The 12562-nt window shown below is 52.5% G+C and overlaps 2 protein-coding genes across 3 annotated transcripts; both read left to right on the forward strand.

The window, feature by feature from the left end:
- The first annotated feature begins 83 nt into the window (after nucleotides 1-83).
- On the forward strand, nucleotides 84-3995 carry Mettl1 (methyltransferase 1, tRNA methylguanosine). 2 transcript variants are annotated; one of them, XM_048418114.3, is made up of 6 exons: nucleotides 84-241; nucleotides 1078-1241; nucleotides 2468-2652; nucleotides 2756-2869; nucleotides 3081-3182; nucleotides 3551-3995. In XM_048418114.3, exons 1-6 carry the CDS (start codon nucleotides 153-155, stop codon nucleotides 3704-3706), a joined length of 810 nt encoding a protein of 269 aa, XP_048274071.1. In that variant the 5' UTR covers nucleotides 84-152; the 3' UTR covers nucleotides 3707-3995. The 2 variants fall into 2 exon arrangements, with proteins under 2 accessions (XP_048274071.1, XP_048274072.1); XM_048418115.3 differs by having other exon boundaries at nucleotides 2798-2869.
- Nucleotides 3996-6236: 2241 nt separating this feature from the next.
- Nucleotides 6237-10956, forward strand: Cyp27b1 (cytochrome P450 family 27 subfamily B member 1). The gene is made up of 9 exons (XM_048418800.3): nucleotides 6237-6483; nucleotides 7069-7259; nucleotides 7692-7894; nucleotides 7986-8186; nucleotides 8295-8467; nucleotides 8664-8830; nucleotides 9014-9092; nucleotides 9472-9669; nucleotides 9964-10956. Exons 1-9 carry the CDS (start codon nucleotides 6289-6291, stop codon nucleotides 10075-10077), a joined length of 1521 nt encoding a protein of 506 aa, XP_048274757.2. The 5' UTR covers nucleotides 6237-6288; the 3' UTR covers nucleotides 10078-10956.
- Nucleotides 10957-12562: the final 1606 nt, after the last annotated feature.

Raw genomic sequence — 12562 nt, forward strand, 5'->3', positions numbered from 1 at the left:
TCCCCTGCTCGCCCCTTCAGGGTCTGTCCTCCCCTCACGTCCAGCAGAATTCGCCCTTGGTTCTTTAAGGGGCGGGGCCTACTGGCAGCCCGCGGTCTGCGTCATCAACCTGCGCCCGAAGCCACGGCTCTCCACGTGGATTCTGTGGCATCATGGCGGGAACGGAGGCCCCCCAGCCGCAGAAGCGCTATTACCGGCAGCGCGCCCACTCCAACCCCATGGCGGACCACACGCTGCGCTAGTGAGCGAGCCGGGCGGGATCTGGGAGGGAGGCAGGGCGCTTCAAGCAGCCTGGCACGTGCTGGCCCCAGAGCTAGGGCCTGAGAAGGACCCGGGAGGGTTGTCCGGGTGACACGTCAGCTGGGGACGAGCTAGGGAGACGGAGCAGAAGGCGGAGTTGACCGGCTGGCGGCTGGGAGGGGTCCTGATGTTGTAGACCAGGTCTGGGAGGACTTGCCAACCAGATCTGGGAAGAGAAAAACACTATTGCTGGAACTAAAGTGAAGAAGCGAAGCAAGTTGATTTTTCGAGACAGGTTTTCTCTGGGCAGCCCTGGCTGTCCAGGAACTCGCTCTGTAGACCAGGCTGGCCTCGAACTCACAGAGATCCACCTCCCTCAGCCTCCTGAGTACTGAGATTAAAGGCGTGTGCCACCATACCGAGCTCCGATTTACTTTTATTTTTTTAGTTTATAAAAAAGATAAACATATACACACTCCTGGCCACTCCTTGCTTCATCCTCTGCACAGAAACACATACATAAATAGATTAGTATCCCAATGCCTCAGGTAGTCAGTGTCTGGGAGAAAGAACTTCTTGAGTTCCAGAGAGGAGAGCTCCCTGGCCTGGCACATTAATACCCAGAAGTAGAGATTGGCAGCTCAGCAATCATAGCCTCATGAAGGGTTGTGATCCACACCCTAGGAGCCAGGGGACTTTCCGTCGTGCCCTCTAGATACCATATGGCTCACAGACTGTGGATTTTTTGAGAAATCTACCATCCCCCCTCCCACCCCTACTCAAGCATGTCACAGTGACATGCCCTACAGTCTCACGTGTCTGTCTTCTTTCCAATAGCCCTGTGAAGCCAGAAGAGATGGACTGGTCTGAGCTTTACCCAGAGTTCTTTGCCCCGCTTACTCAAAACAAGAGCCATGATGATGCAAAGGATGAGAAAGAGAAGCAAGCTGGGGCCCAAGTGGAGTTTGCAGACATAGGGTGTGGCTACGGTGGTTTGTTAGGTAAGGTACCAGCTGTCTCCCTGGGACAAGGAGAGGCCTGGGATCTGCAGTCTCAGCAGGTCAGACGCAGGGTTAGTTGACCTTTCCTCCTGTGACCAGACGCAGTGACATCAGTGTGGGAGCCTCCACCTTTCTTCTACCCTGGGTCTGTAGCCTTTGCCCTGGAGAAGGGAGGGGGCTGCCTGAAATGTATCTTAGAACCTGGGCCATTCTGTCTGGCTCCAGTCCCTAACACAAGCCATGTCACCTGCCCTGTGCTGGGTCAGTGAGCCGGTCAGCACAAGCGTCAGAGATCAGCTACCATGGGCACTGATCCTGAACCGTCTTTCTTGGGGATTCCACCAGCTTCTCCCTTCTACCCGCTTTCTCACCAGAACACATTCTGCCCTACTCCTTAGGATTTGGGGTTCCTGTTGTATTGTCTTGACTTTCGAGAGTGTGCATGCCAAACTACTTGCCCATCTCTCACCCTTCCCCTATAGAGAGAGAACACGGTCGAGACTGGAAATGTTGCCTCCCGTCAGAGCTCGCCTCTGTTAGTTCTGTGATCGTGAGCATTTCCGACCCCCAGTTTCCCCACTTTCACAGTCTGCCACAGAGCATGAATAGGATCAAATGAGACTTCGTCATGAAAAACGCTCGGGCAGCGGTTCTCAACCTGTGGGTCAACACCCTTTGGCGTGACATCAGATAGTTACAACTCGTAACAGTAGCAAAACCACGATTATGAGTAGCAGTGAAATAATTGTGTGGTTGGGTTGGCACAGCATGAGGAGCCGGAGTTCCTGCGCAGCATCAGGAAGCTGACACGCTGCTCTGAAACAAACGCAGCTATGCTTGTAGTCCCTGCGCTTTTGCTCTAGTCTATGACAGATCTTTTTGTTGGTTTTATTTTTTGAGACCGGATCTTGCCATGTAGCCCTGTCTGATCTGGAACTTGCTATATGGAGCAAGCTGGCTTTGAACTCACAGAGATCCTGCCTGCCTCTGTCCCCCTTCGCCTATTTCCAATGCTTAGGATTAAAGGCATGAACCACCACACTGCTCCTGTGACGTATGACAGCTAAGTGTCTTTTCTGTCTCCTGCCAGAGAACTCTGTGGGTGTGGTATCTGCCCCGCCCATGGCTTAGATATCTACAGACAGAAACCTTCTTTCCTGTGTTAAACCTCTTAGTTCTTCCTTGCACGATGACACTGGTGACCCCATTGCCGTTTCTGTCCCCAGTGGCGCTGTCACCGCTCTTTCCAGATACCCTGATTCTGGGTCTGGAGATCCGGGTGAAGGTGTCAGACTATGTACAAGACAGGATTCGGGCCCTCCGTGCCGCTCCTGGAGGCGGATTCCAGAACATTGCCTGCCTCCGCAGTAACGCCATGAAACACCTGCCTAACTTCTTCCGCAAGGGCCAGGTGCAGCCTGGGGAGCAGCCCGGGTGGGGTGGGCTGGTCGGCTGGTGGAGCGGGGAAGCCAGGTACTCACAAGCCATCCTGTTGGTGCACATCTGTCCCACAGCTGACAAAGATGTTCTTCCTCTTTCCCGACCCACATTTTAAGCGAACGAAGCATAAATGGCGAATCATCAGTCCCACGCTCCTGGCGGAATATGCCTATGTGCTGAGCATCGGGGTGAGCGGGGAGGGTGTCAATGGCCTGCCTGGTGCTCTCCACCAAGAAGTCATCTGAGAGTTGGGGTGAGCTGGGAGGGAAGATGATGTCAGTGGCCTACTCAGGGCTCTCCACCAAGAATTAATTGGGACATTTAAGCCGTTATACTATCACGCCCATCTTGTTGCTCAGTTGCGCTCAGCCCATAACTAGAATGATGTTGTCTCTCCAGGGCCTGGTCTACACCATCACTGATGTACTGGAACTGCACCAGTGGATGTGCACCCATTTTGAAGAGCACCCGCTGTTTGAGCGCGTGCCTCTGGAAGAGCTAGTAAGTAAGATGCCTGGGGGAAATTGCAAGAATCCAGCTCTATTCAAAGTGGTTGAATAGTGGTTCTCTAGTCCTTGAACTTAGCATAGGGCCAGGAAAATGGGAGTCTAGTCAGTCAGGCCAATTTAAAAGGTGAGTAGGGGGGGCTGGAGAGATGGCTCAGTGGTTAAGAGCATTGCCTGCTCTTCCAAAGGTCTTGAGTTCAATTCCCAGCAACCATATGGTGGCTCACAACCATCTGTAATGAGATCTGGTGCCCTCTCTGGCCTGCAGGCACACGTGTAGGCAGATATTGAATGCATAATAAATGAATAAATATTTAAAAAAAAGAAAGGTGGGTAGGGACATGCCAGACCCTCTTTCTGCAGAGTGAAGATCCCATTGTGGAACATCTAGGCACTTCAACTGAGGAAGGAAAGAAAGTTCTACGCAATGGAGGAAAGAATTTCCCGGCCATCTTCCGAAGGATACAGGATCCCGTCCTCCAGACAGTGACCCCCAATCCCACCCTGCCTGACCACTGACTTCTAACCCTGCCTTAGCTGAACTTGTCTAGTAACTAGAAAAAAGATCAACTCCCATTCCAGGCCTGCTCAGACTGCTGGGACAGGGCCATGATCTCTCCGAGAAGCTGGGTGTGGCCTGTGTTCTCACCCATCACTGACTCTGTGTTCTTGCCCCTCCGCTGTCAGAAGAAAGCAGAAGAAGCTGACCGAGAAGGTCAAAGGACCTTGGACCAGAGGGTGTATTTGGAGGGGTGTGGGGTTTTGTTCTCCTCAACTGGAATGAAGAGGGCAGTGCCCTGCTGTCTAAGCTGTGTGTTTGGCTCAGGTTGCCCACCCCCCGTTGTGTTTACTCTGCAGTCCTGAGGATAGTGTGTGTGCCCACATGCCGATGCTGCTGTTTCCCAGGAATGCTGGGTGTGTGTCACGTGCCTCCTCCCATCTCCTGGCTTACAGTCTGACCTGGCCGTTTGTGCTGCCGTTATTGTTGCCGTCTCTGGTTCGGGGAGGCCAGAGGGATACCATGGTGACCTTTGATTCCAGACTTTCCCAGCCAACTGACTGGCATACTACCTGATGGGATGAGGGAGGGAAGACAGAGGAAAAGAGACTGAGGAGCAGGGAGCTAAACCGGAATATCATTTTTTAAGATGTATGTGTGTAAGTATTTGCCTGCGTGTAGGTATGTGCACCATACTCACGCCTGGGCCCTTGGGGGCCAGAAAAGGGAGCTGGTTCCCCTGGAGCTACAGACGGTTGTGAGAGACGATGTGGGTGCTGGGAACCAAGTCGGGTTCATCTGTAAGAGCAGCCAATGCTTTTAATGCTGAACCATCTCTCCAGCCCTGAACGGGGGGATTCTGTGGCTCAAAGTAGTATGTGGCTGCTGACCACAAAGATACCCAAAAGAGGTTGAGTGACCTTAGCCTTCATCCTATCCAAAGACAGAATCTCCAAACTTACATACTTTCAAAAACAAAAACAAACTCCTTTATATCGGTTTTTCAAGACATCATGTCTCTGTGTAGCCCTGGCTGTCCTGGAACTCACTCTATAGACCAGGCTGGCCTCTTGAGCTCACAGAGATCCACCTGCCTCTGCCTCCCGAGTGCTGGGATAAAGGTGTGCGTCACTGCCTGACGTGTATTATTTACGTTTTTGTGTGTGTGGAGGTGAGGGTATGCACAGGCCCATGTGTGATGGTAGAGGACAACCCGATGGAGTCAGTTCTGGTCTTTTACTCTATGGGTCCCTGGAATCGAACTCAGATCATCAGGCTTGGCGTCAAGTTCACTTACTTGCTGAGCCTTCTCGCTGGCCCTAGGACACTCTTTATTTCCCTTCCTCAAACCCTACTCACCATGTCTGAAAGGAAGGGACTTGTTGAGCTAAGACACTCCCTCTCCCAAGAAACAAAGATGGAGTCTGGAGAAATGACTCAGTGGATAAGAGCACTCAGTCTTCTTCCAGAGGCCCTGAAATTGATTCCCGGCACCCAAGGTGAGTGGCTCTCAACAGGTTGTAACTCCTGTTCCAGGAGACCCGATGTCCTCTCCTGGATTCTGGGCATGCATCTATATGCCTGCGTGTGCGCATGTGCACACACGCAAACCAACATGCATTTGCATAGATTAAAATCTTTTTTTAAAAAAAGGGATTAGAGGGGGCTGGAGAGATGGCTCAGTGGTTAAGAGCACTGCTTGATCTTCCAGAGGTCCTGAGTTCAATTCCCAGCAACCACATGGTGACTCACAAACATCTACAGTGATATCTGGTGCCCTCTTCTGGCCTGCTAGCATAATGCAGGCAGAGCACTGTATAAATAAATGAATAAAATAAAAACCTTAAATAAAAATAAATTAAAAAAGGGATTAGAGCTATGGCTCCGTGGTTAAGAGCACTTGTTGCTCTTGTAGAAAACATGGATTCAGTTCCCAGCACTCACAGGTGGCTCAGCCATCTTTAAAGCTCAGGGTATCTAACTCCTCCTGACTCCCACTGTCACCAGGCATATGTCACACGTGGATTAAGGCAAATCATACACATAAAAAACACCGAAATACCAAAACAGAGAAGGTATTTTAACCCATTAATCTACATGTGGTGTTGTCTGTGTGGCATAGGAGGAGAGTTGTGGCTAGGCTATTGCAGGAAAATCCCTGCAGCAGAGAAGGGGCGATCCTAGAATATGGGGATGCCTGAAACTGCCTTTACCTTGTTTCCATTCAGGGTGATAGAGAAGAGAGAACTGGGCCTGAAGAGACTTGGCTCCCCAGGGAGTAGTGGGATTATGAGGTGCTGGCTTCCAAAATCCATGCTCAGTAACCTTTCCCAGGAAGAGACCTTTCGGCTGCTGCCGCTGGACCAAAGCATACAAGGGGAGCACTGAGGGAGCCCTAATGGCAATCATTACCACAGGAGACCCAAACGAGCCCCGCCTACTGCTCCTGGGTGCTGTGCTCTGCACAGGCCACCCTGCAAAAGGGATTGGCTGAAGGGCTGGAGGGGGGCGTCTTCACCCCCAGGGCCAAGGGTTATAAAAGGGTTCAGGCAAGCACAAAAGATGCGCTGGAGGAGTGGCGGACTCTCGCTGCACGTAAAACATGACCCAGGCTGTCAACCTCGCCTCCAGAGTGCTCCATCGAGTGCACCTGCCTCCACAGCTGGACGCCTCACTGGCCTCCAGAAGCTCTGACTTAGCTTTCCAGAGCTTGGCTGACATCCCTGGGCCCTCTATGCCAAGATTCCTGGCAGAACTTTTCTGCAAAGGGGGCCTGTCCAGGCTCCATGAACTGCAGGTAAGAGGGACAGTCCCTGCCACTGGTGGAACTGAGCTGGGAGAACTGGCTTTAATGGCAGAAAGGACCATGGTGAAGAACACAAGAAGGAGGGCCAGTGAGAATGGGTACCTGTGGGGAATGAACTAGAGACCGTTCTATTGCCCCACAGTCTACACCTACATCTGGCAAAGGGGTGTGCGCTCACTTTACGATAGGAGACCCTGCAGATCTAGGACAAGGGTACAGGAGGGGTGAGAGCATTGTGCTATCCTTCCGATCTGGCTTAAAGCTGCACGTTCCTTTTCTTTTCCTGGAGGCTCTTCTTGAGGTGCAATCTAGCCGAGGAGTCTTGAAGAAACTGCTTCCCCTAGGCTAGAGCCAGATGACTAAAAAGAAGCCCTAAACGTCTGCTTTATGCAAAGTTTCTCTATTTTGCCATTCCCGCCGAAACTTTCGTGGGATGAAAGAAAAAGTTTGCCGCATCTGAGCCGGCACTGGAAAAGCTCTCCTTAACCAAGCCTAGCCAACGCCCTTGGCCTTGGCACAAGCCAAACTAAGAGTCACCCACCCAAGTGTTCAAACGTCCTCTGCACGGGTTCTCAGGTTCAGGGAGCTGCGCGCTACGGGCCAATGTGGTCCGGTAGCTTCGGGACACTTCGCACTGTGTATGTGGCCTCCCCTGCACTTGTGGAGCAGCTGCTGCGACAAGAGAGTTCCTGTCCAGAGCGCTGCAGCTTCTCATCTTGGGCAGAGCACCGTCGCCGCTACCAACGGGCTTGCGGATTGCTAACAGCGTGAGTGATCCCTTGACCTCCCAATCCTCCATCCCTGCCCTTCTCTTGTATCCAGCCAAGTTGGGCTTGGAGAGAAGTCGGCAGTTTCCACCAATCTCTGGCATCTCTGAGTCCAAACTCAGGCAGAGTAGAGCGAGTCCTTGCCTTCCCCGCCCCCCCCGCCCCCCCCCCCCCCCCGCTTTTGAGGCCAGGATCCTAAGAATCCGTGGTACCACCATCTGGACGGAATGTAGTCTGTGACTCAGCTTACCCTAGAACCCACTCCCATCCTCCCATCCCTGGGCAGGAAATGAGTGAAGAAGGGAGATGAAAGATGGGTTAGGTCAGGGGCAGGTTCTTACACTCGGAGGGAACAGGCACAATACTTCCGGTCACCCTAGCCTTCTCCACACACGCTCACCTGCCTGATGCGCGCTCTCTGCACCCGGGCAGGGATGGTGAAGAATGGCAGAGACTCCGAAGTCTCCTGGCCCCGCTACTCCTCCGGCCTCAAGCAGCGGCTGGCTATGCAGGAACTCTAGACAACGTGGTCCGTGACCTTGTGCGACGACTAAGGCGCCAGCGGGGTCGTGGCTCTGGGCTACCCAACCTCGTTCAGGATGTGGCGGGAGAGTTTTACAAATTTGGCCTAGAAGGTGAATCCTAAAATAGCAGTTAGGGACAGGTGTAGGTGGCTCTGGGACCTAGCCGCCTGGTGTCTGACTGCGCCCCCTTCCGGCCGGTCAGGCATAGGTGCGGTGCTGCTGGGTTCGCGCCTGGGCTGCCTGGAGGCTGAAGTCCCTCCGGACACAGAGACCTTCATCCATGCGGTGGGCTCGGTGTTTGTGTCCACACTCTTGACCATGGCAATGCCCAGTTGGATGCACCGCCTTGTACCCGGACCCTGGGCCCGCCTTTGCCGAGACTGGAACCAAATGTTCGCCTTTGGTAAGGCCCAGAAATGTGTGTTGTCTGGGGGCGGGGTGCGGGGGAGGGGAGGCGTGTTGGAGTATCTAAAGCTGTACCGGCATAGAGGCATCAGTCTGCCTTTCTCAGCCCAGAAGCACGTGGAGCAGCGAGAAGGCGAAGCAGCCGTGAGAAAACAGGGAAAACTTGGAGAGGACGTGCCGTCTGGGCATCACTTAACCCACTTCCTTTTTCGGGAAAAGTTGCCTGTCCAGTCCATCGTGGGGAACGTGACAGAGCTACTACTGGCTGGAGTGGACACGGTGAGGATTCTCTATAGTCCCATTTCCAGAGCGCGGTTTCCCCTGGCTCCAGGGTCACTATTCAGGGCATCCACTCTGATCGTGTATACAGGCTTGACCTTAGTAATTGTTTGGTTCCTGACCGCCCCCTCCCTCTGCTACCCACTTCACCAGGATTCCCATGTCTAACACCAGATGGTCTGACCTGTTCCTCCAGGTATCCAATACGCTCTCCTGGACGCTCTATGAACTGTCCCGGCACCCCGAAGTCCAGTCCGCACTTCACTGTGAGATCAAAGCTGCTGTGGGTCCTGGCTCCCGTGCCCAGCCCCAAGCTCTGTCCCAGCTACGCCTGTTGAAGGCTGTGATCAAGGAAGTGTTAAGGTGAGGGGGGAGAAAAGTAGGAACCAGAGAAAATGCTGGAAGAGAAAATGCTGAGGAAGCTGACAGTGGATGGAAGCCTAGAGTGGGAGCAGGGAAAACTGGCTCTCTACTCCGGAGAAGGAGGAGGAGGAGCTGGGTCCCCAGCCGCACCTTGCTGAATCCATCTTTTGTTTTGTGACCTAGATTGTACCCTGTGGTACCTGGGAATTCCCGTGTCCCAGACAGAGATATCTGTGTGGGTGACTATATTATCCCCCAAAATGTGAGTAGATCCTTCTGCTAAGCCATTCCTTACCCCTGTGGGCCCAAGCCATCCTCAGACACTCCCCCAAACCTTCCAGATCCCCCCCCCTTTATCATACCTTTTTCTAAGATATAACGGAGCAATAAAGAAAGTTCCTCGCCATCAACCAAGGCCTGCTTTTACACTAGTCCATGAATCTTCTTCTTCAGAATCCCCCATCCCGCACTCTCAGGCTCAAACTGTTAGCTTTGGGGGGAGGAGGAGGAGTGTTGGAATGGGATCTTGCTATGTGGCCTCAGTGGCCTTGAACTCACCATCCTCCTGCTTGTTTTCTGAGGACTAGTGTGGACACAAAACCCAGCTACCGAACTGACAAGTTTGCATTTACCCCCTTCAGACGCTGGTCTCTCTGTGTCACTATGCCACTTCAAGGGACCCTGCCCAGTTTCCAGAGCCAAATTCTTTTAATCCAGCTCGCTGGCTGGGGGGTGGTCCAGCCCCCCACCCATTTGCATCTCTTCCTTTTGGCTTTGGCAAACGCAGCTGCATAGGGAGGCGCCTGGCGGAGCTTGAACTACAAATGGCTTTGGTTCAGGTAAGTGATCTAGAACTTATACTAGCCCCTGACTGGAAAGGCCCAATCAACATGGGTGTTCTTGTTCTCTGACAAACACAGAGAAATATGTAAGACTCAGCCAATTCCCATTATAGGTCTGGAGTATAAGCAAAGATATACGAACTCATGTTCCCTTCCCTAATCTCCTGCCCTCCTTGACCAAGAAGTCCCTTCCTGGCCACAGATGCCATCCCAACAGTGGCCACTCTGACGCTAAAAATGTTCTTTGCCAATCAAGGCTCACCCATAGTGATAATCTTCTTCCCTTTTTAGATCTTGACCCATTTTGAGGTGCTGCCTGAGCCGGGTGCTCTGCCAGTCAGACCCATGACCCGGACTGTCCTGGTACCTGAGAGGAGTATCAACCTGCAGTTTGTAGACAGATAGCCCTGCGGAAGGAAGCTGGAGTCACCTGCCCTCTCTTAGGCACAGGAGGCACACCTTCCCTCGAGGCCTGTCTGTCTGAGCAAACTTCAGGAAGCAGGACCTGACCTACGTGTGAGGCGTGTGCACGGCCTGACTCAGCCGGCCCTCACGCCCTCAGGGAACCACAACCCTTTCTCTCGCTCGGTACTTCTCCTAGTCACTCCTCAAGGACCAAAGCCATCAGATTTTAACACATCCTTAAAGAGTCAACTCGGATGATAATTAATAACCCTGGGTGGCTTGCAGAGGGATTCAGCCCGTTCCTCCCGTGCTTACAGCGTTCACTGACATGCTGTCTAAGCCTTTACCATGGCATGAGCTAAGTGATTGTGCACCTGGTGTACACCTGGTGGGTCCCTGTCTGAGCACGTGAGCTCTTTGAGAAGAGTGATGAGGTCTTATTGGTCTGTTAGGCTTTTTTTTTTGAGTCAGACACTTGTGCGATTCATGCTGTCTTTGAACTCACAACCCTCTTTATCTCACCTTCCCAAGGGTTGGGATTGCAGACAGGAACTACCACTCACTTAGAGTTTTAGCAGTCTTTAAACCTGCCAGGGTCCAACTCTGGCTACCTAACACCATGTGCATTCTCAGATCGAATCTGGGCCTGTGGCAGAAGGGATGAACACTCACCAGGCTCCGCCTGCCCCTTTTCTCTAGGAAAGCAAGTCTGTCCTAGCCTTGTTTACAGTATCCTTGGCTCTTCGGCCACTCTAAAGTGGGTCTGCTCCACTTCTTACTTCACGTCGTTTGGCTTGTCCCTATCCCCCAGCCTGTCTTCTTTTTTATATTGAAAATAATTTATATTATCAAGTGTTAAAATAAAATGTTTACTCTTTGGTTTTGGGTCTACTTTTCTCGCACGCTGGCAAGATCTGACCCCCGTCTCCCACCTTGGTTGCTCAGGCTCTGGGAGTAACTCCCTTAACCCTGGGCGATCTGGATGATCTGTCTGGAAGAGTATGTTGTGACAAACCCAGACAAGTTTCTGTCTATAGTGGGAACAGCCAAGCCTAGTCTGGCTTCCTGGAGGTAAACAGTAACCACAGGAGCCGATGGACAGTGGGTCTGGGTGCGAATGGTTCTGCCGAGATGGCTTAGAGGCGGCTCGACTCTTGGAGACAAAGGAGTTTTCAGAGCCTGGACCACCAGAATCGAAGGCCATCCTATACTGACCACTCTACCCTCCTTCAAAGGAAGACAGGGAACAGGCAGGGAAATGGAGTCAATCAGGCGGGAAGAAAGCAGAATGGAGGTGGGCAGGAACCCTGGAGCCCCGAGGCAGGAGAAGGGGCCGGGCCAAGAGAACTTCTGTTTGCCTAAGTCAGCATTCTCTGGCCACCCTCAGAGGCTGCACACAGTATTCCCCTTATGATGTATCCAGAATCACTCATCCTCCATCCAAATGATCTCTCGGCACTCTGTACCACTCCCTCTGTAGCCCAGATTACTCTCCCCATGTCAGGACTTGCCTCTTTCTCCTTCCTTCCCTCCCACTCCAATTAACTGGGTGTAGGTTCTGCTTCACACTTCCTCTGGCCCATCAGAGACATGGCCCCCTAACCACAGAAGCTGCCAGGCAGTGAACTTCCCATGGAGAGCCAATCAGACATGATCGAGAGAAGTAGGGCATGCCTGGAAGCCTTGCACAGAGACCAAGGTTTTTGGACATTCCTTACTTCTCTCGTCTCTACCGTATGTTCAGTATCTGCTTCTACTCACCTACCACCAAGTTCAACCTGGATGTAAAATACCTGAGCTTTAGATCTGAGCTGGAGGGGAGAGTACAGCCTAAGCTATGAGACCTGTCTCCCCGAACTCAGTAGAGGGTCTACCTGCCGGTGCCACCCAGTGACTATACAGAAATGCAGAATGCCACGCTGAAGAGACAACAGTGGCTACGATCCCTTTCCTGGACAAGGGTCTGTAAATTCGGAAACAGGCCACAGATTCTATAGATGGCTGCACTGGGGCCCCATCCCAAGACCTCCATTGGTGCTGGTGGGGAAAGCGGGCCTTGGGGACTCAGACTGCGCATGGATACGTGTGTGTGAGTGTGTGTGTGTGTAAGTATGCCCTAGCTTCTATGAAGGGCCACCATAAACATCCTTGGCTCAGCCCAGAAGTCCCATGTTTGTCTTATCTGAGTTCCTTTGGCCAGCACAGACATTAGTAATCACTGATTTTCTGCCCCCCATCCGATCGCCACTAGCTCTTCTGTTAACATCAAAAAAGTCCAAGCCCTCTGTCTTCTGGTGGGAGGAAGCAGAGGGGTGTGTCTCTGGTAAAATTTCCTGTTGGAGAGCTGGAGAGCTCTGCCTTGGTCCCCTCTTCAGCCTATCCTCTCAAAACACTTGGAAGCCAGTCAGACCTCCAGCGCTGCTTCGGTTCCTACACCCACAAGCCAAACTGATGCCAGCACCATGGACAGCAGCCAAAGGTCACC

This window comes from Myodes glareolus, chromosome 26 (genome assembly GCF_982192425.1).
Source record: "Myodes glareolus chromosome 26, mMyoGla1.1, whole genome shotgun sequence".
NCBI lineage: Eukaryota > Metazoa > Chordata > Mammalia > Rodentia > Cricetidae > Myodes > Myodes glareolus.

Bases quoted from the DNA above. Each gene is read 5' to 3' on its own strand.
- Mettl1 (XM_048418114.3), top strand. From the start codon at position 153: ATGGCGGGAACGGAGGCCCCCCAGCCGCAGAAGCGCTATTACCGGCAG. The intron at 242-1,077 runs GTGAGCGAGCCG...TCTTTCCAATAG, and splicing joins GCGGACCACACGCTGCGCTA to CCCTGTGAAGCCAGAAGAGA. The intron at 2,870-3,080 runs GTGAGCGGGGAG...TTGTCTCTCCAG, and splicing joins CCTATGTGCTGAGCATCGGG to GGCCTGGTCTACACCATCAC.
- Cyp27b1 (XM_048418800.3), top strand. From the start codon at position 6,289: ATGACCCAGGCTGTCAACCTCGCCTCCAGAGTGCTCCATCGAGTGCAC. The intron at 7,895-7,985 runs GTGAATCCTAAA...CCGGCCGGTCAG, and splicing joins TTACAAATTTGGCCTAGAAG to GCATAGGTGCGGTGCTGCTG. The intron at 8,831-9,013 runs GTGAGGGGGGAG...TTTGTGACCTAG, and splicing joins GTGATCAAGGAAGTGTTAAG to ATTGTACCCTGTGGTACCTG.